The 25,408-nt window shown below is 39.9% G+C and overlaps 1 protein-coding gene across 6 annotated transcripts in view; it reads left to right on the top strand.

Annotated features, from left to right (window-relative positions):
* Window positions 1-22,482, top strand: part of LOC130871170 (contactin-4) — a 1,056,779-nt gene extending 1,034,297 nt beyond the window's left edge. For 4 of the 6 annotated variants that reach the window (XM_057764481.1, XM_057764498.1, XM_057764473.1 and 1 more), the window contains 9 exons: window positions 2,077-2,235; window positions 5,061-5,210; window positions 6,633-6,703; window positions 7,788-8,022; window positions 9,588-9,700; window positions 10,515-10,701; window positions 11,137-11,249; window positions 16,823-16,991; window positions 20,023-22,482. In XM_057764481.1, the coding sequence (XP_057620464.1) occupies window positions 2,077-2,235; window positions 5,061-5,210; window positions 6,633-6,703; window positions 7,788-8,022; window positions 9,588-9,700; window positions 10,515-10,701; window positions 11,137-11,249; window positions 16,823-16,991; window positions 20,023-20,123 (1,298 nt within the window). In that variant the 3' untranslated portion in view covers window positions 20,124-22,482. Of the gene's footprint in view, window positions 1-2,076; window positions 2,236-5,060; window positions 5,211-5,997; window positions 6,134-6,632; window positions 6,704-7,787; window positions 8,023-9,587; window positions 9,701-10,514; window positions 10,702-11,136; window positions 11,250-16,822; window positions 16,992-20,022 lie in introns of those variants that run through there. The other 2 variants (XM_057764514.1, XM_057764506.1) reach the window with 1 other exon arrangement.
* Window positions 22,483-25,408: the final 2,926 nt, after the last annotated feature.

Raw genomic sequence — 25,408 nt, 5'->3', positions numbered from 1 at the left:
GCTAATCTGCTCTTCCCTTAGGGACAAAAGAATTCTATTGCTGGTAATTTATCCTCTATTTAATTAGGATAATGTTCAGATCAGCAGTTTAAAAACCAATAAATTAGACTAATAAATATTTAACTCAGTAGAACTTGAAGTTCTGAAATGATATTGTATACTTCATTTCACAGAAAATAGCACTAGATACCGAGAGGAATTTGCAAGCACAGTCTAAAAGAAACTCTAGCCTAATCAGTTAATAAGGCCAATAAAGTAATATGACATTTAAAGCCACAATCTTTCATTTTATCTCCTCTTGCTCTGTCCTTGCATCATTTATGCATATTGCAGTAGGGAGACAGAAATGCATTGCACTAGCCTGTAGAGGTTTTCCCATTTGGAACAAGTGAGAGTTTGGATGGTGTTGACTCCGGATTCTTTAATTCCCTGATGCTGCTTTACTTAATCTGCAGCTATCTCATGGCCTTTAGCAAGGCCCCACTTCCCTGAAAGAAGAGCAGACCCTGGCGTCAAAATAGCTCTCCTTGTCGTGTGACAAAAAACATGTTACAGTTTGCTCAGTGGACTTTTTTTGTTGTTTTGAAAGAAGGGTCCAATTTCGCTTAAACGAAGTCAACACTCCCCAAGAGTGCAGCCACGCACTGGTGGGGATAGGTGGCAGAAAGATAAAGATTGAGAGAAGCCCCTCCAGTGACAGGTCCATGTCATCCCTTCACTTTCTTCCTACTCAGCAGCCACAAAGAGGCTCAGATACTTCGTATTGATTTGATTCTCTGAGCTATTGAAAGGGAACACTATTCTATTTGCAGTAGTTCTAAAGGCTCCCGAACAACATTCACAAAGAAAAAGGGTGGAATCTGAGGAGGAGAACACTGGTCAGATACAGAAGAGCATATATTGTCTTTCTGGACTTCCCCTGGTTATTAGGAGTAAAAGATCAAAGGTTACCTCTGCTCTGTCTAGGTGACATTAGACTGCCATGCTGAAATGTCACCACGGAAAATTAATCAGCTCCAGCATACACATTTGGAGACATTTCATTCGGGAGTGGTGGGGGGGGAGAAGATAAATTTAGCCTCACCTGTGAATCTCAGAAAGAGATTGTTAAAGAAGCAAAGAGAATGCAGGCTGTCGCATAAAGGTGAAGGAGTGAGATTTCAGAATCTCTACGAACTTTCCGCCACTCCGTGAAAGGTCTCCTTTTTACCTTGTCCCTGTGCCGCAGCTCAGCAGCCTTTGGAGAACTAACATGATTGCTAATCTGAGAATCAGAAAAATACCTCTGGGGAACCTCTCCTTATCTGTCTAGCAAATATGGGGGTTGTCACCATGTCCCTTGCCATCACCTTTTATTTCAAGGTAATGTTTAAGCTACAATTTTTAAAAATGCATTTAACTGTCTGGGCATAGCTTCTGAAACACACAAGTGGGAACATTCTGGGTCTTTAGTTTGGCCCAGTTGATGTTTCCCCTCATAATTGTTTTCCATCCCTCTCTATATGAGCTGCAGGCCTCCATCTGAATATGATTTCTTCCCTGTTCAGTGGTTTAAGTACATGGAAGGTAGAGAAGCTACAATCATCAGGGGAATGAGTAGAAAATTTAGGTATGACTTATAGAAACTGCTCCAGAGGGACTTTAGATGCCAGCCCCGTTTGGGGATTATTCTGAAGAAGAGGAAGGTCTGTGACTCTTGAGAATTGACCATTTTCACAGTAGTCCCTCGGCATAAGAGAAAACGCAGCCGCTAGATGCAGTTAGGATGGCAGATGGTGCCCCAGCATTCTCTGCTAACATCAAGGTATTCCATTATAACTCTTAGTTTGCCTGTTTGTGGTTCTCCCCTCTATTCTGTGAACTCCTGCAAGCAAGGGTATGTGTCAGTTCATCGCTATACTTTCAAAGTTAAGCAGGGTTCTTGTTACCCACTGTTTCTTTTTTTAAAGAAATGATGGATAGATATGTAGGTAGTTAAATAAATGAAGAGTGAGTCAGCACCCGATTCAAGTCAGTGGATTATATACTTGGACATCTGAGTATCTTGCCAATTATGAATGACTTGCTTCCTCCCAGGCCCTCCAGGTCCCCCAGAAGCTGTGACTATAGATGAAATCACAGACACCACTGCTCAGCTCTCTTGGAGACCTGGACCTGACAACCACAGCCCCATCACCATGTATGTCATCCAAGCGAGAACTCCATTCTCCGTGGGCTGGCAAGCAGTCAGTACAGGTACCATATTGCATGCTGAGTGCTAGTGTCTATCAGAGGCTTCTAGAATGAAGTGTGAATGAAATATGAAAGAACCAGGAAACAGCTAGGTCAACATGGCTACAAATGATACCTTATGTCTCTGTTTCCCACAGAGAAGACAACTCTAGTTTCTTTGAAGTTTTCTTCCACACTAACTTGTGGTGATATTTTGTTTGTGCTATAACAGATAAAGCTTAAAGATCAGAGGGTAGAACAGGCCACTAATTAGCCATAGAGGCCAGGCAGTGTTGGCACACACCTTTAATGGTGAGGCAGAGGCATCTGGATCTCTGTGAGTTCAAGGTCACCTGGGCTACCTGAGATTGAATCAGTCTAAAAGAAAAACAGAGCCAAGAGATGGTAGCCCACACCTTTAACTCCAGTACTTGGGAGTCACATGTCTTTAATCCCAGAACTAGGAAGGTGGAGACAGGAAGGGATATGGTTGGGTGGAGAAAGGAATATAAGGTGGGAGGAGACAGGCGCTGAGGACATATAGTCTGAGAACTTGTAAAGACAGGGTATACCATTCAGTCTGAGAATTTTCTAGAGTTAAGAACTAGTGGCTGACTGTTTTGCTTCTCTGATCTTTCAGCTTTCACCCCCTAATATCTGACCCCGGGTTTTTATTATTAAGACCAATTAAATTCGTATTACACTAACTTACATTATTGTTACTGAACCTAAACATTAGTATCTATGGGATTATTACTGTGCTGTTATGGGTATTTTTATTTTCTAAACAATCTTGAAACTATTTATAAAAATAAAATGCATTGAGCTGCATATTACCTAAAATTACCTCCATACCACTGTGTTCCACATTGGAAAAGTAGTGGAAAATGCAAGCCTACAATCAGTCTTTGCAAGATTCATGTACAGCTGTCAGGAGCGTAATATCTAAGAACTACGTAGCACTGTGTGTCTGGCTGCCCCAAATGCACATATAACTGATTTGGAGATGAAGAGGTAGGAAATGTTTTAACTATTTTCACAAATGTTAGTCTGTGCTTTTTTCCCATTTTCTGCTTCTGTGTTAGGCTCTTTGTCATTGTGACAAACACTTGGGAGAAACATTTTAAGAGGGAATTATTTTGGTCCAATGCTTGGGACTTGAAGCCAGGCAGAATACCTTGGTGGTGGGACCATGGTATCTTAGAGCTGAAAACCTCGTGGTGTCTGAGAAACAGACAGGACGCTCTTCAAAGATCTTCAAAGGGGTGCCCCCAGTGAGACACCACCTCCAGCTAAACCCACCTCTGAAGGCTTTGTCACTTCCCAAACTAGGGCCAGTAGCCTAGGACCAAGCTTTTATCATGTGACCCTGGGGTGGCGACTTCAAGTTCAAATCATTACTGTTGTCACTATCAGCAACAATCCATGGTTCTTATAGTGAAGTAATTCTCACACTCTCTTTGTTTCATGAATTCACTCATACCAGACACCATTTGCTGATACAAGACACAAACTCTTCAAAGGCCCAAGCTGTTTCACTGCCTTATGCTCACACCACATATTTCTACATTCACTGTATAATGCTAGGCCCATCTATAATTCTTACAGGTGTTCTAACAGTAAAGTAAAATTATTTTATTCATGCTGAAAGTTCATTATCACGCCTCTTTAGTAGAAGAGGAAACTCAAGTTCTGCAGAGATCTGGTGATTATCAGGGTGAAGACAATGATTCACTTTTCTTACCTTTCTTTCAAAAACACCTCTTTCAACCCACAGAAAGACAGTGTCAACATACAGAAACCCATTTCTGAGGTGTGATAAACTAAAGGAACGAGGTTGGGGGTGATCCAAATCCATGATATGAATTTCTCAAAGAATTAATGCAAATACTACATTGTAAAAATTGGATTAAAACATGATCATATAAATTACATAACGTTGGACCTAACATTTATTTCTCCTTTAAGGCATCAAGATGACACAACCATCTCTTGGAGCAAGATGTTCCTTGTATCTTGCTTACAGGAACTCCTGTTTGTCTAATTTCTTCCTCAAATGTCATTTCAATGAAAAACTGAAATATTTATAAGAGTTGGATAAAATTGGTAAAATAATTAAAACCTAAGTGAAATGACAGTAAATTTTGCTTAAAGGAAGTATAGCATTAGTAAGAGTGAGGGAAGAATGGTAAAAAGTATTGCTACAACAGAAAGTAACAAGAGCGTTATGGTTTAAACTTGAAATCACCCCCCCACACACACACACACACACACACGGGTCATGTGATAAAAACTTTGTCCCAGGCTACTGGCCCTAGTTTGGGAAGAGACAAAGCCTTCAGAGGTGGGTCTAGCTGGAGGCGGTATGTCACTGGGGGTACCTTTTTGAAGAGCATCCTGTCCTTGACCCCTTGCTGTCTCTGTTTCTCAGACACCAAGATTTCCAGCTCTGAGGTACCATGGTCCCAACACCAAAATATTCTGCCTGGCTCTTCAAGACCCAGGCATTGAATCCAGCCAGTCTTTGACTAAAACCTCTAAAACCATGGACCAAAATAAATCCTTATCCCTCTTAAACTGTTGCTCCCAAGTATTTTTCACAATGGCAAAGAGCCTAACACAGAAGAAGAAAAAGGGAAATGTGTCAAATAGATTTTTGTGAGATAGGGGTAAAACATGTTCGTAGTTCCTCATCATCCCAGCAGGGTAACCACAGTGCCCTCTGTGAAAGTCAGAGTGATGGTGGTGATGGCGATGATGATGATAGAGGCTCCTAAAATCATCTCTCCATCTTGGTGAAGTGAGTGGATGCTCTTAAACCCTCTCACCCACCTTTTCATATCTTTCAGTTCCAGAACTCGTTGATGGGAAGACATTCACAGCAACTGTGGTGGGTTTGAACCCCTGGGTTGAGTATGAATTCCGAACCGTTGCAGCTAACGTGATTGGCATTGGGGAACCCAGCCGGCCCTCAGAGAAACGGAGGACAGAAGAGGCTCGTGAGTATTGCTCAAGCTATACAGGGCCTGTTCTGGCAGCTTACATTCCTTAAGGAGAAACCTCGACTTAGCTTCAATGAGCTCTATATTTACATACTTTTTCCCTTAAGTGATCATAATGACCATATATTCGGCCAGTAGAATTCCAACCTTGTGGGTAGTGAGCTTTAATCAAGTTCTCAGTCCTCTTTATTGAATCCACTGGTGTAGAAAAAAAAAAAACACAATATAGTGCCTCTGTTTAACTTTTTCTTCTTCAGTTCATGTACCAGAAAAGAAAAAAAGTCACAAATGCTCAGAGAAGATTTCTTCAGAAATCCTTTCTAGGATTTTCTTAAGACATAAAGCATTGCCACAAGTGAAAGATGGGAATATGCTACCTAAAGCTTGCATGATGAACACAGGATAAAAGTAATGTGTACCCAGCTGGGTCAGATTATACTCTTGTAAACTGGGAGATCCTGTTATGTGGTCACTATAGAGTTCCCAGCCAAGAAAATTACAATGATTTGCAAAAGCATAGCAAGATTCTAAGCAGACCAACAATTTCACATTGTTCTTGGAATTGATGGGAAAATCCATCTAGGTATGTGTCATTGACTTTAAGGGAATATACTGAGGCACCAGCTGCAGTCCCCAGCTAGATATTTAAGGACTCTACCTGAGTCCTTCATTTATTTGACAGCATAACTAACCCTAAGCTTTCTTTCCCCAGCTCCAAAATTATAACTCAGTTCTTCCCTATAACCCAGAGAAGGAAGTGAGTCTTATTTCCCCTCTTTTACAGAGAAAACTGGGGATCAGAGAGGTTAAGCACAGAGAGCCAGGGTTCAACCTATGTCCACCACTTCCTTCAACACCCAGCTCAAAAGCTCACCTTCTTCTGAGAAGCCATTAGCCCAGTGCTCGGCTGAGCAACCTGCTGCTCCAGAACACAGCTGCTCTTCTCCATTCTGTCTACGACATCATTAAGTGTTGTCCAAGTCTCTCTGTGATATTCTGCATGTGTTTTCAACCTCCCGCTAGATTGTAAGCTCCACGTGGGCACAGTTTGTCCTGTCTCTCCTTTGTTACCACCTCATGGTTAATAAATGTCGAACCAAGCTTGAGGACAGATTCTTCGGCCCTTTCTTTCTCTGTGCAACTCATAGGTACTTAGAGACAGGGCTAAGCAATTGCCTGGTAACATGCATACCCTGTTGAACCAGACACAGGTAATAATAGCAATTTCATTGGGACATTTTGCTTCTTCAAGCCAGTACAGTCTTCCTTTTGTGAGTATTATTTCTGATATCCAAAAGACAAAGGGACACATGCCCAAGAATTCACTAACAGTAAGTCACCCTTTCTGGGCAACCTTACTGGCCCACATTTGCCATTAGTACCTGAAATAACGTGGTTTCTTTTTTTTGTCTCCTGCAGTCCCCGAAGTCACCCCAGCTAACGTCAGTGGTGGTGGAGGCAGCAAATCTGAACTGGTTATAACCTGGGAGGTAAATCCATCATAGGACCAAAGGGATATGCATTTGTCTGAGTTATTTTGCTATTTTCCTCCATATGACAGGAAGCTAGAAATGGTCCCCCTCTGTTTTCAAGAAATCTATTAATGTCTATCAGGAAATGAAGGTGCTTGGCCACCCATTGTTGAAACAAGTTTTAATTTGACTCCTTGTGGGAGAAAAACAATCATGAAAGAGGAGATAACACAAGTTAAAAAAATAAGGAAGTCTGGTTCAGGGAAAGTTGGTCTTTCTTTTCTTTCTGAATTGCCGCATGGCCAATTGATTTAAAACATCTGCCAGCTATAGATTGAGTGTCCCAGAACAATTTCCTAGCAGTTGGCTTTGCTGCTGGGCTCCGAGGTATTTCTTTAAACAACCTAGAGGAAGGTTAGTCACCAATTTATTAAAAATTGATTTTTAGAGAGGAGGTGGGAGCTTCAAAAGAGGTTTGAAATGTGTTTCAAAGGTTTTAGACAATGTCCTCTGAAATAAAAACCTTTAATTCACCCTAAGCCCCAGCAGGGAAAGGAAAGAAAACTCTCTCTCCCTCCCAACTGAGCTCAGAGTCTCTCCTGGTTGAGGAGGGAAGGGGAGTATTGCCTGAGCAGAGGTGGCCTTCTTTTGTGAGTTCTTTTATCTGTCTGGCACCAAAGGAAAACATTATTAGATGGAGTACAGTGGACGGGTTATTTTTTAGGAAATCAGCTGTGTGGTAAATTAGTCATCATTTGTAGCTGTGGCAGACTGAGTCCACCTCTCTAGAGCCCAACCCTCCACTAGATCTTCATTTCATTTTTCCATGGCTGGTGTTGTTCTGGTACCCCATGAATATCTTCGGCAGGTTAAAGAATATCTCTACATTTAAAAGACTGTTGAGAATAAAACCCCAAATAAAGTGATGAAGGGCGCACCCTTTAATGTTTGAATCAGTTGAGGCAAAAACTAGGGAGTAACCTGTAATAGTTGAATCCATTAGGGGAGTACCCTTTAATATTTTATATTAATTAATTCATGTTATAATTAATTAATATTCAAACTACTATGCTTTCTGAGTACCATATCTGTTTCTCCCCAGACAGTCCCTGAGGAATTACAGAATGGCAGAGGCTTTGGTTATGTGGTAGCCTTCCGGCCACATGGCAAAATGATCTGGATGCTGACAGTGCTGGCTTCAGCTGACGCTTCCAGATATGTGTTCAGGAATGAAAGCGTGCGCCCGTTCTCTCCCTTTGAGGTTAAAGTGGGTGTCTTCAACAACAAAGGAGAGGGCCCTTTCAGCCCCACCACGCTGGTGTATTCTGCTGAAGAAGGTAGGGGTCATGCTCCCTTAATATTTCTTCAACTCTCAAGTGGTGTTCCTTTCTTAGAGTATAAAATACTTATAAAATAAAAGCATATACAAGTATACTACAAAAGCATTAATTTACTCTCTACCACACACACACACTTAAGAACACAGCAACTCTGATTATGTATGCACACCCCAGGATTCCTGAATACAAGAGTTTGTGGCGGGGAGGGTTAGCTAGTTTGAGGCATACTTGGGGCATACAGTTAAACCTATCTCCCAAACAAAAACCTCAAATACGACTCTATCATATATGGAAACATAGGACTCTTCATCAATTGATTGCTTTGTTAAGGACCAACCAAGCTTACAAGTTTTCTGTGTTATCTTCAGATCATACTTTCTATGTCTGTATCTATCTGTTGATACATAATGCCATGTCTATCTATTGGTACATAATGCCATCCATGTAACTATCTGTTACCATTATTTTTAGGAATCATAGTTCATGATTTTCAGTAAATAAGCAGATGGAATGTTTCATTCTCTCTCATCATCTGTGTTTTTAAGCCATTTGCCCTGACTCTGACTTCTTAGGAGAGGGAACCATGACACAGCTTGGTTGCACGCATGCTATTCACACTGTCATGGTGGTCAAGGGACCTCACTATTATGACTTCTCTGGAGAAGCAAAGAGAGATCTCCTTGTCCTATTTCCTGGAGTGTGCAATAGAGAGGAGTACACATGTTGGCATTAAATTGTACCAGATGAATGCTTTATTTTTTAAAAGGAGATTTATTATAGTATGCTGTAAGGGATATTCATCAGAGAATGAGGATGGTGTTCTTTTATAGAAGGTGTAGGTCCCTGGAACAGAAGAACTTTTAAATGTATCAAATATTTATATACTGATTTGAATTTAATTGTGTCTTAAAAAGTACATAGCTGACCAATGAAATATTTTGTGAATGTTTTTATTTAAATTATGGCTGAACTAGGTTTTTCTGCAAGGTACGGTACTGAAATAAGAGTTGCATATACAAATGGTGTATAAGTCTTGGAAAAGTCTGGCAAAAATCTTTAAAATCTGAGAAACTCTTGGTTCCGTATACCATTTGCATCCAAGGATACTAAGCCCCAGAAATTATAGATTATTTGTCTAGGGTTTTAAAGATTACCTTTTAAAACTAAGCCACTACGCAGCTTCCTTGAATCGTAATCAATTCAGTTAACTGCTCTTGTTTCTTTCTCTCTTGTTTTCATAATCGAGCAACTGGGACTATTACTTAACTTAATTAAGAAAGATGTACTTGAAAGAATTGCTGACCATGAAAACTTATTGCTAAACTTGATCTGGGGTCACTTTAGTTCCACTTGCCTGCAGGGTAGACATTTGTAAGACTTTAGAAGTGTTTCTTTCCTAAGCACCACCCTGCACATGGTAATTGCTTATTCTGGGGCGATGCTGAGTGTCTCACAGGTATTAAGGACAGCTCTATGACTATGGTTTCTATTTACCTTTTATCCCCATTTCAAGAAGCGTGTTCTGATGTTACTAAGTAGTAATGTTCTGAATTCGTTTGCAGAACCCACCAAGCCACCAGCCAGTATCTTTGCCAGGAGTCTTTCTGCCACAGATATCGAAGTTTTCTGGGCCTCCCCAATTGGGAAGAATAGAGGGAGGATTCAAGGCTATGAGGTAAGCTAGAGACATGTGCATTTGACATTCTCATTGGTGGGAGAAGTCCCACACCATCCTACACAGGTATCTGTTCTAGAGGCCTGGTTTTACCATGCCGTTAATAGAAGTACTAAAGAATCTACTGGAGACTGCCCTTTATCTATATTTATACCCAAGTTTAATATTATATTTTCATGTGTGTGTATATGTGTGTGCGTTTATAAACCTAAAGATTCACAATATGGTTGGCAAAATGAGCTTAAATACGACATATTCATAGGGATAGAAAAATGGCTCCTGATGTCAAGAGTGCTCATTGCTCTTGCAGAAAATCCAGGTTCCATTTCCAGCATCCTTGTTAAGTAACTTACAACTGCCTATACGTCAAGCTGCAAGGGATTTGATGCGCTCTTCTGGCCTCTCTGGATACCTGCATTCACACATACATACATATACATACATACATACATACATACATACATACATACATACACACACAAAATTTTAAAAAATAAAATCTTTAAAAAAATGGTTTTTTTGTCTTACATACCCAGAATCACCTGGACACAAACCAAAATTGTGGAAAATAAAAGAAGTAGCCATTAATGATTTACCAGACTGCCCATGTCAGTGGAAAAGAAAAAGGAGATTTTCTTACTGTGGCTAATTTTACAGATCATGTGAATCTCCTTGTTCTAAAAGTTCTGTCTGTGAATTAATACAGAAATGTAACTCCGTCATAAGGACTTGCATAAAAATATTATTACCTGATGACATTGGAAATATCCCCAGGGGGATATGATTTCCATGTTCTTTCTTTTTATTTTCTCAGGTAAAATATTGGAGACATGATGACAAGGAAGAAAATGCTAGAAAAATACGAACAGTTGGAAATCAGACATCTACAAAAATCAGCAACTTGAAGGGGAGTGCACTGTATCACTTAGCTGTCAAGGCATATAACTCAGCTGGGACAGGACCCTCCAGTGCGACAGTCAATGTCACGACCAGAAAGCCACGTAAGGACAAAGTTGCTCAGAAATATTTTGGGAATTCATCTAACATACTCCAAGTTCATTACCTATCCCCACCTCCCAGGAATCATTTGCATACTAATTGGTATCATTATATGGATTCAAATGCACCTTAGCATTTTAACTGAACCTTTCAGAATACCATGCCAAATTCATTGCTCCAGAGGACAGAAAGATAAATGTTTTTCTCCTCACTAGGAAGGACTACTTCTTTTAGCTATAAATGGTAGGCGACCAACTGAATCTTTTTCCATTTGCAATGCTGTATCTCGTCAGATTTCAGTGACCTTGAAGACACATATTAGTGCAATCGCCCATTAAATTGCCTCTACTCTAGAATTCTAGTAAGGAGACATTCCTCAGAATCCATTGAGATTTAATAATCTGTGACTTCGTCTGTCTTAATTTTTTTTTTTATAGCACCAAGCCAACCCCCCGGAAACATCATATGGAATTCATCGGACTCCAAAATTATCCTGAACTGGGATCAAGTGAAGGCCCTGGATAATGAGTCAGAAGTAAAAGGATACAAAGTGGGTAATTTCTTTTTGCAAGGACACCTAATCCTGCTATTAGCAGGAAGGGGGTCTGGCTGGCAGCAGGTGCTCCATTTCCTCAGTCTTCCCTGACGTCACTCCTCTGGCCTTTCCAGGAATCTCCACCCTAAAGTAGATCCGTCTAAATTCTGTATGTGCTCTGTGCTAACTTTTCAGGGTTTAGACAATCATCTGGGTGAGGCAGTTTTTTATTTACCTAAAAAATAACTGACATAATCAGCTTGGAAAAGAAAAGAAAGGTTTAATTTGGTTCACAGTTGCGATTTCAGTCCATGGTTGGTTAACTACTGCTTTTGCATCTCTAACAAAGCAATATATTATGGCAGGGAGGTGTGCTATATGGTGGCCAGGAAGCAAAAAGAAAGAGACTGAAATTCTATTCTGCAGTCACCTGAAAAAGCAGTCACAAAGTCCACTCCTTGTACGTTCCATCATCTACCAGTAACACTACAGGCTGGAGACCAAGCTCTTACCCTCTAGATCCCTCTGGGGAACACTTAAGCAAGCTACAATTCCATGTAAACTTTAGCTTTATATAGCCTAGATTAGAAATTGATAAAGACCCTGTGACAAAGCAGCCCTCTACCTTCCGCTTTTGGCAGCGAGACTTTAGTGTGTGTGTGTTTAATCAACAATACTAACTGCCTAATGTCACTTTCGTTCCTGCTCTTATTTCTATAAGTAGCTTTCTTTGTAAGAAAACAAGCTGAAAATGTTGTTTGCCAGATCATGTAAATGCTGGCCTATCTTTAAAAAGAAGAAGAATGCACACATACATCAAAAAGATGGTGTTTCATCTAGTGGAGCTGGGCTTTCAAAATGCTCTGATCTCCCTGACACAGAACTGAACTCATGGCCTCTATAAGGGCAGTATATAACTCTTGAAGGCTAAGCAATCTCTCTAGCCTTTGACTAAATTTAGACCTCCATTATAACCTAAAGTTGGGCTAAAACAACTGTTAGGTCTCAGTTTTATAATTTTACAATCTTCTTTTGGCTTAAATGGGGAGGTCTGTGGTGAGAATCCCTGACATAGATCATACATATGTGACTTTCTTACCTGGCATGACTTTGCAAAAGCTGGAGGGTGTCCAGAGATCACCCACTCCATGAGACTCCCCTATGGGGAACATGGACTTTCTTCCAATGTGGACATCTCACGATAGCTGGACTTCTGACAGGACCTTTAGCTTCAGTGAGCAAGAAAGTGAAAATGATGTGTTCTTTTTAAAGCTAAGGATGAAACTAGCTACTGTAAGGCCACTTCAGAGTCAAAGGGGCGAAGGCAGGAACACATGTGCAAGCAATAGTGTATCGTTCTGATGTGCAGGCTGATGTGTGCAAGGAGTAGCAGGGTTGGCTGTGTTCAAATGTGTAGACCAGGTTACACATTGAGCAGACCATGACCAGGGATCTGGTCCCAACCTCTGCAAGGAGTGAAGAAAGAAACTGCAGCTGTTTGGCTGGGAAAAGAACAGTATTCTCAGAAGCGTAATACTTCAACTCTCTAGAGACTTGAAATGATGCGTAGAATTCTTCTCCATTTTATGACTCCTGAAATGTTGATTTCCAAGCTCTTCACCTTGAGAAAATTTCAAAAGCATAGTCTTGGTTTTATAATCTTTCTTAAGTAATAAAAAGAATGGTAGGGTTTATGAAAGTGGACTTGCAAGTTTTCGAGAAAAGTCTTTTTTATTTTCCTTTTGAAGGATTATTGTAAAATCATTAGCAGTTATTTTGCCTGGCAGGAATCAGCAAACACAGCAGCTGAAGGATAAAGTGTGACGAAGAAAAAGGCATGAGGGTGAGAAGAGCAGAAGAGCCAAGGGGCAAACAGGAAAGATGTTCCATTTTATATAAAGGCCAAGGGAAGCCACTTCAGCAGTTATATCTCAACTGGGCTTTGAATGAAAGTAGGAAATGAGGCAGGCAGCTCTCTGGGAAAATATGTAGACAGAAGGCACGAGGGTCCAGAGGTGGACGTATGCCAGAATAGCAAATATTGGTAATGATAGCAACAGATTTTGTGACTGTCCAGAAAACGGTAGTCCTTTTAACTCCAGGTGTTTCCAATGAGAAGTATAGACCAGCATTTGTGTCTGCATGTGTGCTACTGTAAGAGAATAACGGAGCCTTCCTAGTTTATGATAAATGAAAAACTATTTGTGGAGGGTGGGAATTTCAACACCAAAGTATTGGCTCGCAAGGACAGTCTTCTTTCTCTGCAATTGTGCAACAGAAGGCAAGAGACTGAGACACACTAAAAAGGGACAGGATTCCTACAGCGGCACCAGTCCCACCATGAGGGTGGAACTCTCATAGCCCAGGCACATCTGAGTCAAATCACTTCTTAAATGTTTTTTTTCTTTTCTTTTTTTTTTTTTTTTGAGACAGGGTCCAACTCTGTAGCCATAGATGCTCTGGAATTCACTGTGTAGCTAAGCTGGCCTAAATCCACAGTAATCCTCCTGCCTCAGCATCCTTAGTAATAGGATTGTAAGCATAAGCCACCATGTTCCACATTTTTAAATTGTTACGGTAGCAATTAACTTTTAGCAGGAACTTTAGAGCAGATAAACATCCAAACCATAGCGGACATGATGGCCGTATCTTTCAATAGTAACTGTAAACCTTCATGCATAATTTCTTAGTTCATTAAGGTTGGCATTAAAAAAAAGCAAACACTAATGTGAACAAACAAATAATAAATTCCGGCAGCATAAGATCCCCAGGCTGCATGTTCTCTGACTTTATTTTTTACATTTTATTTACTTATGTGTGTGTTTGCATGTGAATCTATGTGTCCACATGTGCTTGTACCTCCATGTATACAGCAGGTATGTGCAGGCAGAGGACAACTTTCAGTAGTTAGTTTTCTTCTTTCACCATGTGGATCTGGAGATCTGATCAAGGTCATCAGGCTTGATGGCAGGTTCCTTTACCTGCTGGGCCATTTGTTTCCCTCCCTCCCCCCTTTTAAGTTCATTGTCTAATCCCCTTACTTTTCACATATGAAGACGGAGACACAGAAGGGAAAGCAAATTGACCTAGAGGTGGGAGCTAAGTTGTTCTGAATAATCAGGTTCTGGAGTTTGACTTCTTAGGTTTAAACATGGGGTCAATCACTTACTTGTCATGGGCCTATAGGCATTAGTCTACTAGCTCCAGGTCTTAGATTGCCATCTTTGAGGTAATAATTAAGCATATCTAGGGAGATGATCTATGTAAACCTTTAAAAGAAAAGTGTTCAGACATTAGAGAAATGAATGCAGTCACTGTTTGCTGTTCTTATCATTATTCCCAATAATCCTCTCTTGCTGCCTGCTTGTATTATATCAGATACAAGCACAGCCTTCGCATCAGTCAACTGCACCAAGGGTTTGGTGTAAATAAACCAGTAAACCTCCTGCTTGCCTTTATTTAGGTGACATTACAGTCTCCACTATTACAAGATTGATAAGCGGGGTTGATTTAGAAAAAAGAAAAAAAAAGGAAAAGAAAAAAATAGGCTGCTTTTTCTTGGAAATGTTTCTTTTGGATTTATACTTGAAACTGGTTGGATTCTCCGAGCTCTTGCAAGGACCAGAAGTAAATCACAGAAGCAATTTGTTCCTTTGAGCCAGATGTGACCTTGCATCCCATCAGCCAGCCCATTCTCCTGAAGGGTTGAGATGAGAAGCAGTGGCTGAGGATTTATTGGCGCTTGGTCATCAGCAAAGGGATGCCAAGCCTGGTACAGCTGAGGCTTCACAGTGGGAAACAGGAGGGCTTGTGAATCTTTCCACCCTAAGGAAATTGTGTTTTCCACTTTGTATTAAAGGGTTATAAATTAAGGTGATAAAATGCCAAAGAACAAATGGGATCTAAACTATGTTAAGGAAATCTTGTGAATTTTACTTATGTTTGATTCTGTCTTGTAATAGAAGACTGATCATTCATCTCTGATCTCAGTAGATCAATATTTATAGGGGTCTTAAAGAAAACCTTAAAGTCCAATGGTTCTCAGACTGGGATCCTTGGTCTAACAGCATTGGTGTAGGTAGAGAACTTACTAGAGAGGCAAACATTTGGTTCTCAGCCACTAGAAACTCCAGGGATGGGCTGAGCAAATGACACTTTAAGTATCTTGACTGGTGACTTTGAGGCAGAGCAAATTTGCTTCCCACCCTCCCACTTCTGCTGAGAAGAACAGATTTAGAGCAACAATAAGTGTCCTCCAGCTCCATCTTTTCTATCCTGTGGGAAGCTGGAGAAGGTAAGCTAGTTTGCTTTGTGACTGCAGGCTTGGGAATCAGGTTCCCATCACTTCTTCTCCACAGTGTAAGAGGACCCCGGGTCTCAGTGTCGTCATCTGTGAAAAGGTATAATACCTGCATTGGGGGATTATGGTGACAATGGCAAGCCACCTAGAAGAGTCAGAAGCTACAGGGTAGCTGTCCTCATGGTTGTTGCTGGGCACACAATGACAGGGGCACATATTTTATTCCTTTTTATTTTGTTCCCTTCTGGGTTGAGGTCCATTAGAGACCCAGTCAAGTGTGTTTTCAGTAAAGCTAGTCAGCCACCTCATCAGATAAATTACAGCCCAAACTCAGCATCAAAGAGGCCCAGGAAGGAAAACAAAGGTGCATGAGTGAAACTGTTCAGACCCACGGTGCTTCCAGATTGTCACTGATTGCCTCTTCTGCGCCATCCCTACAAAGGGTCCCAGTGGGAGGGAAAGTGGAGGGCTCACTGCCCTTGCCATTCAGAAACCATCTATGTGTGTAGAAATGTCATCTTTCAAGAATTTTTTTGATAATAACAACCTTCTGGGTATCTCTTGTGCTTGGAGCTCCTGCTGTGTGCACTCATCTTGTTTCATTTAAGCCTGCATAGATATACTTTATTTTTTCCAACATCATATTTTTCTTGATAATTTGGGAATTTCCCATTATGCATCCCAATCACACTCACTTCCCAGGCCTCCCAGGTCCACCCCTCCCTCCCACAACACTTCCTTTCTCCCAACAAAGAAAAAGAAGAAGAAAAATAAACAAATCTAATTTGTGTTTTCTATGTACTCACTGGACCATGCTTAATGTATCCTTTGAACCCAGTCCTCATTGCATTCAGTCTTTATGAAATTTCAAAAAGTGGGTGTTATTTTCCATATTTTACAGTGGAAGAAACAGAAGAGTGAAGTAAAGTTAATGACCGATGGCCACGCAAAGCCAAATCTATTCTGATGCTAAGGCTCCTGGTGTATCACTAATTCTGCATCCTTATTCGGACTTCTGTATTTCAATGTATTTACCAAACTGAAAAAAATAGCCATTCGTGCTGCTCTCATTTCCCACTTGAAGTATCCTCTCAACACTTCTCTCCATGACATTATAGCAACAGACATGACCCTCACCACAAATGAACTTTCTCTGTATGAGCAGGCTGACAGGTCCCTTCCATCACCTTGCATTTAGCTGGTAACCAGAGATAGAAAAGAGCAAACACCACACTTTGGGCATCAAAGTTAGAACAGCAGATGACACCCATTCTTTCTACATCTTCAGGTCTTGTACAGATGGAACAGGCAAAGCAGCACGTCCGTCATTGAAACAAACAAAACATCAGTGGAGCTTTCTTTACCTTTTGATGAAGATTACATCATAGAGATCAAGCCATTCAGCGATGGAGGGGACGGCAGCAGCAGTGAGCAAATCCGAATCCCAAAGATATCAAGTAAGAATGCTCTTCTCACCCTTTCCCCCTGCCTGTTGTGACACTCTCCCAGATGACCCAAGACTTCAAGAAATTGAAAAGAATGAGTCATAATTAAGATAAATGATGACAGTAGCCTCCTTCCTCCATCACTAGTGTTTTCTGATTGTAAGAAACGTCATACAAAAAAAAAAGAAAGAAAAAGGAAAAATCTTTGCCCAATTTTCATGGATTTAGTCAATGACCAACCAACCTAGTGCATGAAAACTGTCCCACATAAGTCATAGAGGGCTCTTTAATATTGATTCATTAGCTTACATAGTCCCCACATGATGGCTCCCAAAGCTAATGAACAATGCAGTTAAGAAGAATAGGCAAAACGGTTTGATGATGTCATTGTTGTTCTTTTAGACAGGGTCTTACTACATAGCATGACTGGTCTGGAACTTGCTATGCAGAACAGGCTGGCCTTGAACTCACTGAGATTCTTGTGACTCTGTCTCCCTAATGCTGGGATAAAGGGGATTAAATATGTACAACTCTATCTCCAGTCAAAATTTTCTTCATAAGGCTGTGGTATTTTATCCCCAATGAACTTGTGTAATTGAGTCTTGAGTTGGAAATGTTTTTAAGTTAACATGATATATTTTGACTGAGTATATGTAATCTACATGCAAAACACATATGGCTTTATATAGTTAATTGTCTCCATTTAAAATGTTGTTAAATAGAATGTGAAAGTAGCCTTTTTGAGGAAAAGCATTCTGTTCAGTTTTTAAATTATGTTTATAAATATCTCAACAGCATACGAATTTTGTTGTATAATTTTATTTATTTTAATAAAAGCCAAAATTCAGAGTAAAAAAAATCAGAATAATGATTGGCAACAGCTGTTGAGTGGTGAAATGGCAGTTTAATAAATATTTCTGCACTACTTAGTGTGATTTTAAAAACATCTAAAAAGAGTGGTTCTAGTTATACAGCATCTGAAAATATTTGCTGCCAATGGACGGCACTGGTTTTGTCTTTATTTTGGCAGGCAGGGTCTTAAAAAGTAGCCCTGATTGACCTGGGGCTAGGTATGTAGAGGAAGCTGTTCTCCAACTTGTAGGAATCCTTTTGTTTCTGCTTCTTAAGTGCCAGGATTAGAGTAACCATAACTACCTGAATCATATTATTTAGATTATCTGTCCCTTTGTTTATGGAGTGTTTTATAATGATAAGGAAAAGATTAGATAGGCATCCAAGTTGCCATTAGATATCTAGGTACATAATTTTCTGGCCTTTGGAATTGAGGCCTGGATATTCGAGGATCAATGCAGGCTGGATTAAACTTCCAAACTATCACTGGACAGAAGACATTTTAAACCATGGATGATGTCCTCAACACTGAGAACCTAATTTTAGTCTTATAGTAAGTCTCTGCTAGGTGTCTATCATTCTATTTTTCAGAGGATGAGAAGGCTATTATGTCTTATAGATAGCAAAGTAGTCATGAAACAATTTTAATGGCTTCTGTAAAATTTCTCAGTTCAGAATAGTAAAGAGCTCCCGGGTCACTTCACCTGTTCTCTCAATTGCCTTTCATTTAGAAAGGATTCAAAAAGTACTTGTCTTTTTCAAAAATGGGGTACAGTGGGAAACTGAGGCCAAAAGTGATGCCCCAGAGATGGAGTTCATACTTACACAGATACACACACACACACACACACACACACACACACACACACACGAGTAGCCTTGGCTGACCTGGAACTAGCTATATAGATGAGCTAGCTATTGCCAAACAAGGGCTCTAATGTCCCCTGAAAGGGAGCCAGCCATACAGTGAGCTACAAAAGTAATTTCTAGGCTACAACAACACACAACTGTGATCTACCTCACACTGCTTAAATCTTACCGCAAACTTCTTATTGCAAAGATCTTCCTTTTGCTCACTGGTGCTCCTTGGTCCTGTTCACGACAGGAACATATATAGTGCATGAATAGTGAAGGTTTCAGTGTTAGCAGAGAATATCTTCCCTTAAGGGACTTCGTTTCTGTCAACTGGAGAGATCAGACTACCTTAAAGAAACCCAGACTGACAACAGAAAAGCTTTTATTATGAAAAAAGTGTATAAGCCATATGAAAAAGTTTGTCTAAAATATGATTATGTTGTCTGAGCAAAAGAAATATATTTAGACAAACATGGTTTCGACTCCCAATGCAGCCATTCACTTAGCTAGCAATCTTAGACAAGTTAGTTACCTCATCTCCTGGGATCCTAGTCTTTTCTACTGATGAATGAAACACTGACAATATCTGGTCCACAGAGGGGGCTGAAAAGCTGAGTGTCACATTGTCTGTGAAACACAAAGGTGGGGATCAAAAGGGAGTATCAGTTTTGTGCTGTTCCCTCAGGGGCATATTGACCTGTATCAAACATATTGCTAATAATATTGAAGCATTTACTGTACTGAATATAGATACCATCAGTTTATATATATAAAATCTTAGAAGAGTCTGCAGACTATTCCCTAGCCTGCTCCCAGCCCACAGATAGATCATCATGAACTGATGTCAATGGATCATTGAGAGGGAATCATGTAGGCAGGGCTGGAAGGAAAGCTCAGTCAGTAAAATGCTTGCCTCACAAGATGGAGGATTTGAATATGAACTCTATCCCGTGTTTAAAAAGCAAGCTAGATATAGCCATAGACCCTTGTAATGCTAGCACCGGGGATGTAGAGATAGGAAGATCCATCTCTTAATGAGTTCCAGTCCAGTAAGAGACCCGGCATTGAGAAAGCAAAGTGAATGGCATCCTTCTAAAAAGTTGACAGTGTTCTCTCACCTCCATATGCATACTTATGTGTATGCACACATACCAAATCATACAAGTGTTTCTGCACTCATGATAAAAATAAAATAAACAGCTAGATGATAGATGAACATTCAGTATGGTTCTTATAGAACCCAGCCATTCATACTGTTTCGCTGAAGCCTTGTAGCATCTCTTTCCTTTGTATACAGGATGAGACCCTTTTAAATGAATTTGTTCTCTCTTTGCAGATTCCTATGCAAGAGGATCTGGGGCTTCTACCTCCAATGCATGTACACTGTCAGCCATCAGTACAATAATGATCTCTCTCACAGCGAGGTCTAGTTTATGACAAAAGTTATCTAAAGGACTTGCTATTTATAATATAAGCAACATTTAGCTAGTTGTTTTGAAGACACCCAGTACTAAGTAATATTGTTGTTCAAGTACATCTTATTACTGGATAAAAAAATGTTCTTTGCTTCGTTAGGAATGGCGTTATACAGTACTTCCTCAAAGCAAATCTAGCTTTGTCTGAAGTTTCTTTGGAAACTCTGCAATGCACTGAAGACATCTGTAATACGATGTTACCAAAGCAGTTTACATATGTCCTTATATGCATATTTTTTATTATATATTTAGTGTTTTATAGAATTTTTTAAAGTTAACATATAATGTAGATATTGGTTTTTTCCTCTGCTGTAAAATGCTCTGGGCAACACAACCACACAATTATGATTTGAGACAATTTCCTTTAAGGACAGAGTTTGGCACTCATCTCAGTAAATGAATTACAAATTACTTGTATAGTTTTACAAGGATCTGGTGGCAAAACAGCTGGAGCATGGGTCTGAAACTCAAGGCTGCTGTATATAAATTACCCCTTGAATGGTTAATGTGTTGAATTGAGCCCCTTTGACAGATGTGATATGTTTTCGCACCCTATTGTGAATTTTGTTGTTCAACACGAATTGAGATGGTTTCAGGAACTGCAACTCTCAAAAGCTAAACTTCCCAGGCCAAGAGGCACCTTGTGCAATCCTCCCATCCCTGAACTTAGCATTGTCTGGTAAGGTTTTATTTGAGCATCGTCTTTGTAGTAACATTATCTTAGACATTGAATTTGAAGTTGTATATCCTGTAGTAACATAGACAAAAAGTTACTATAATCAAACAAGTCTTTCATGGCATAAAAGGTAATTTTTCTCTTTAGACATATCTGTTTTGAATGTAAATTTTTTAATAAGTAAATCTGTCAATGAATTTATAATTTCAAATTTTCTTATAGATAACATGTGTAACTGTAATGATAGAACCCTTCTTTTGAATGACGATATCATGTAATTTGAAAAAACTTCCTATTTCAGCAAATAGCTGCTGCAAAGAATTTTACATATGAGTCTATACACTATCAGTAGTACAGATGTATTGTATCTTGATGTCGCTCCTGTTTTGCAGTAGCTAGTCTGGTTGCTTTATACGCTTAACATAAATCTTAAAATCATACAATGAAAGATGGCAATATCAACAAAACCTTATTCTTATGAGAAGAACTCTTTGTTACGATGGGGATATTTTCTAAGCTGACAAGGGTGGAATACAGAAGGCAATGAGATTTTCTATAAAGCTTTTCACATTCAAACACACAGCCACCTTTTTCTTCTTTCTTGGAGAGCTCATGATTGCCTGTAATTTGTCACTTTGCTTACACATAACATAGATTTTCAACCTTTGAATTATATTCATCCAATAAAGTCATCATGAGGATTCCATTGGTGTGAAAATTAGGATGGTAACAGGAAAATATTGTCAGTATTTCATATGTTTTCTTTTCTTAGATTGATATGCTTTACTTCTATGTTAAAACATGATTTTAAAAATCACATGCAAAAAATCAACATAATAATAAAATGAATGAAAAAACCTGATACCCCCAGGTAGTACCCAACCCCAGTGTAAATGATATCTACCAGTGATCTAGCATATGTAATCTTTTTTAAAGGTATTGTTAATAAATATTCTGTCATTTGTAAAGATATCTGCCTTCTGGGAGCATTATTCCTGCCTGCCTGTCAGGGAATTTGTTAGCTTACCCTTGTGCTAGTCACAGCTTGGGACCATAGGGGCACTCAAAAGTATCTAGCTCTGACCCAAAGCTAGGTGACCCAATTCCAAAGGTGACTTGACAACCCTGAAGACAGCATTTCAAATCCTCCTTGGAAGCAAAGAGAATCAAAACCAAGTAAGTCTTGAAACTGAGACTAGAATATTTTTTCCTTGGCTAGTCAAGATTTTGTATATTTGATCTAAGAGTATCTGTTGTTTCCCTGCCCCAAATCTTAAAATCTCTATATAAAGTTAAGCACGTAAGGCCCTTCTTAGTCTAAATCCCTTACCCGTATACCCAGTCACACCAAGCCCTACTTGGTCCCTTAACACTGCTTGCTTTTGGTCTCACCTCTGTGCCTTTTGGTCTCATGGCTGTTCCTCCATGAAACTTTCCCCACACTCTCCCACCATGCCCTGGGGCACTTCCAACACTCCAGCTCATCTGTGAGACCTTCCCACATGCCTGTCCTTGTGATGTCCTTCCTGTGAATTTGCTGCAGCCCTTCATTTGGTATTTCATAGGGTACTACTTTTGGAAATCTCTTGTACTGTTACCTTGCATTTGAACCTAACTCCTGTATTGTTACTGACTTTTCCTTGTATGTATGCCTTGACTTCCCAACTAGATTGTAAGCTCCTTGAGAGCAGGGACATTGGTCTTCTCTTCCATGTACTCTCCATAGTGCCTAGCACAGTGCCTTGCAATAAATACTCATTGATGAATTGATTGAAGGGGTCTTTGAAGTAGCATTTTGCATCAGTTGTCTGCCTGTGTGCTATTATAGCAAACAAGCAGGAAGGACTGTGTCACTACTTTACCAATGCTCTGGAAAGTGCCAGTGGCTTCAACTGTTCATGCTTTGATGAACTCTTTTCATCTCTCAGCTTTATCATCTGACCGTGATGCCCTGAGTTAGCTGAAACCAACTGGACTGAAGAATTTGGCAAGTGCCACCTTCACCAAAACTTGTCCGATTTTTTAGGGTTTCTGTGGTTATTGTGGGTAGGGGCCATTGTTTGAAAGCAACAAAAACAAGTGTCCTAACTGAACCAAACAGAAAAGAACTAGTTAACATCTCACAGGGTCATCACAGGAGTCCAGGAAATACCAGAGGCCCAAACTTTGATGAGTTGAAGCACCAGGCTATTCTCAGGAGTATAGAAACCTTGCCAGGTCCTTTTGGTGTATGGTTTGAAGGATAAATCCATTGTGTTTCTGGGTTTGATGTCCTTCTGCTCAGTGTGCTCCTCACTTATTCAGGGAGTGTCTGATCAGTGTGGATCACACACGCTGATCATCCCGCTCACACCAAGCCTTCACTCACAGGGACAGTGTATTAACCCATGAGTGGAATGATGCCTCTAGAAGATGAGAGAATAGGTACTGGGAGGCTCTAAACAACAGGCTTTCTATGTCTAGCCAACCAAAGGAAATGAGCCCTAGCCTTACAATCAGGTGGGGTCTGCCCCTCTTTGAGGGCTATTCCCAAGGGAAGAACACTATGAATATTTGGGTTTTTTTTTAATCTTCTCATGTTCTTTTGAATGTCACTCACCTATGATTTCACTGTATGACAAAAAAAAAAAAAAAAGATATTCTGCCCTGACAGGTAATTGGATCCCATCAGGTTAACTGGTTTTTACTGCACTAACAAGCCCTCTGTACAAAGCAGTACCTTTCCGTGGGGCTAGAAGAGTAGGCAATAAACTTTGATTCTCAGGTAAGAACTGAATTCTTCCAGCCAAAAACGTAGAAGCTACCATGAATTTTTATTTTAAAACAAAATGATTGTGTCTATTTTTACATCTAGTAGACTATTAAAATTCTGGTTAACCTTTTCCAAACTTTTTTACCTTCCCTGCCTTGCTACCAATATACTCAAAGAACATTGCCTATAAAAGCAGCCCATAATTAACTACATTAAATGTCATGGGATTATGGGATTTATGCAATATTAACTAGCAGGTAATTTTTTATTATACTAGACTGTCACCCTCCTGCCTTCATTTCACATCTGTCTTCAAGACTTGATTGTATTTTTCTGTTTTTAAAATGAGTATTGGGTTCTCACTGAGAATGCGGTCAATCATAGTGACTTACTTGAAATACGGATCGTAAAATTAAGTATTTCTAGTCAAACTGGGGACATACAAACGTTATTCTATCACACAACACCTGCCCCTAGGGCCTCACAAGGGCAGCCTAAGCCAAAGGCTAATGATATGTCTGTGGATTCTCACAGTTTGGGGTCTATTCTGACAAATGCCCCTTCTTACTTTGGACAATCTGTAGGATGTTCTAGATGCACAACTCTCCAAATATTAGTGATTATTTTATAAATTAGCTATTGCATTTGTCCAGAAGCATGTCAAAATCTGTAAGATCTAATCATCTTACTGCAATAAAAAGAATATAAACTAATACTAAGTATCAGTATCAATGTTTATAGAAAATAAGGTAGGCAGTAGGTTCCTCATTCAGATGCCCAATTTTTCCAAAAAATCACCTTCAGTTTCTCCACAATATTCTGAACTGTCCTCCCCTCCTCCCTGCCCAGGGCACATGATCAGTACCTGTTTCTGACAGCCATCCCTCTGCAGCTGGGATTGAAATCATTTCATTTGTCAACAGAGGGGCATTATCTGTTGCTATTCCATGTGGCTTCCAAGCCTCTGTCACATTATGATCAGTCTGTGCAAGGCAGGCTGCCCGATGTGTGAGCAGACCCCCTTTGACCCTTGTGCTAAATGGACCATGCAGATTAAATGTCCAAATGCCACAATTCAAGTGTAAATGTGCAATACTCAGCAGAGTTCACAGTTCAAACAAAATTGGCCTCTGTTCTTTATCCTCATGGTTATGGTCAGATAGAGATTAACAGAGCTATAATAAAACTGGTCACACAGACAAAAGCCTTAAAAAAAAAAAGGTCAACTACATGATAGATCTGAAAGTCTAGAAACTGTAAGGCTGAGATATTTAATATGGATGTGATTAACGTGACAGCCGCTGTGTCTGTCAACTGGATTTGCTTTATACATTCTTTCCACGTTTAGGAATAACACAAATTGTGTGTGAATGTAAATATGCCTTAGGATTTTAGTTAAAAACTTTGTATGATATTTAATCCTTGTTGTTTGTTGTTTGAGTAGGTCTCTCTACTTAACTCTGGTTGTTCTGGTACTCACTAAGTAGAACAGGTTGACCTTGGACTCACAGAAATCCACCTGTCTCTGCCTCTCGGGTGCTGGGATTAAAGGCCTGTATCGCCACACCCAGCCAATACTTAATTGTTATGACTCTCAGAATGTTCTTCATTATACAAGTGTCTATCATTTTCGTTAATGAAATGGATGCACATAGGATGACCAGGAGCTCATGGTGACATAGGCCACTAAAAAGTCAGTGTTAGAACTGAACTCTTGATTCAATAAATTTCACTCCCTAGTGGTTTAAACTCACTTTATATAACTGTGATGAAAATGCCTCAGACAAATTGAAGGGAGGAAATATTTATTTTGGCTCAA

Source organism: Chionomys nivalis, chromosome 1, assembly GCF_950005125.1.
Source record: "Chionomys nivalis chromosome 1, mChiNiv1.1, whole genome shotgun sequence".
Taxonomy (NCBI): Eukaryota; Metazoa; Chordata; class Mammalia; order Rodentia; family Cricetidae; genus Chionomys; species Chionomys nivalis.
This window is presented reverse-complemented; position numbering and strand designations above follow the sequence as displayed.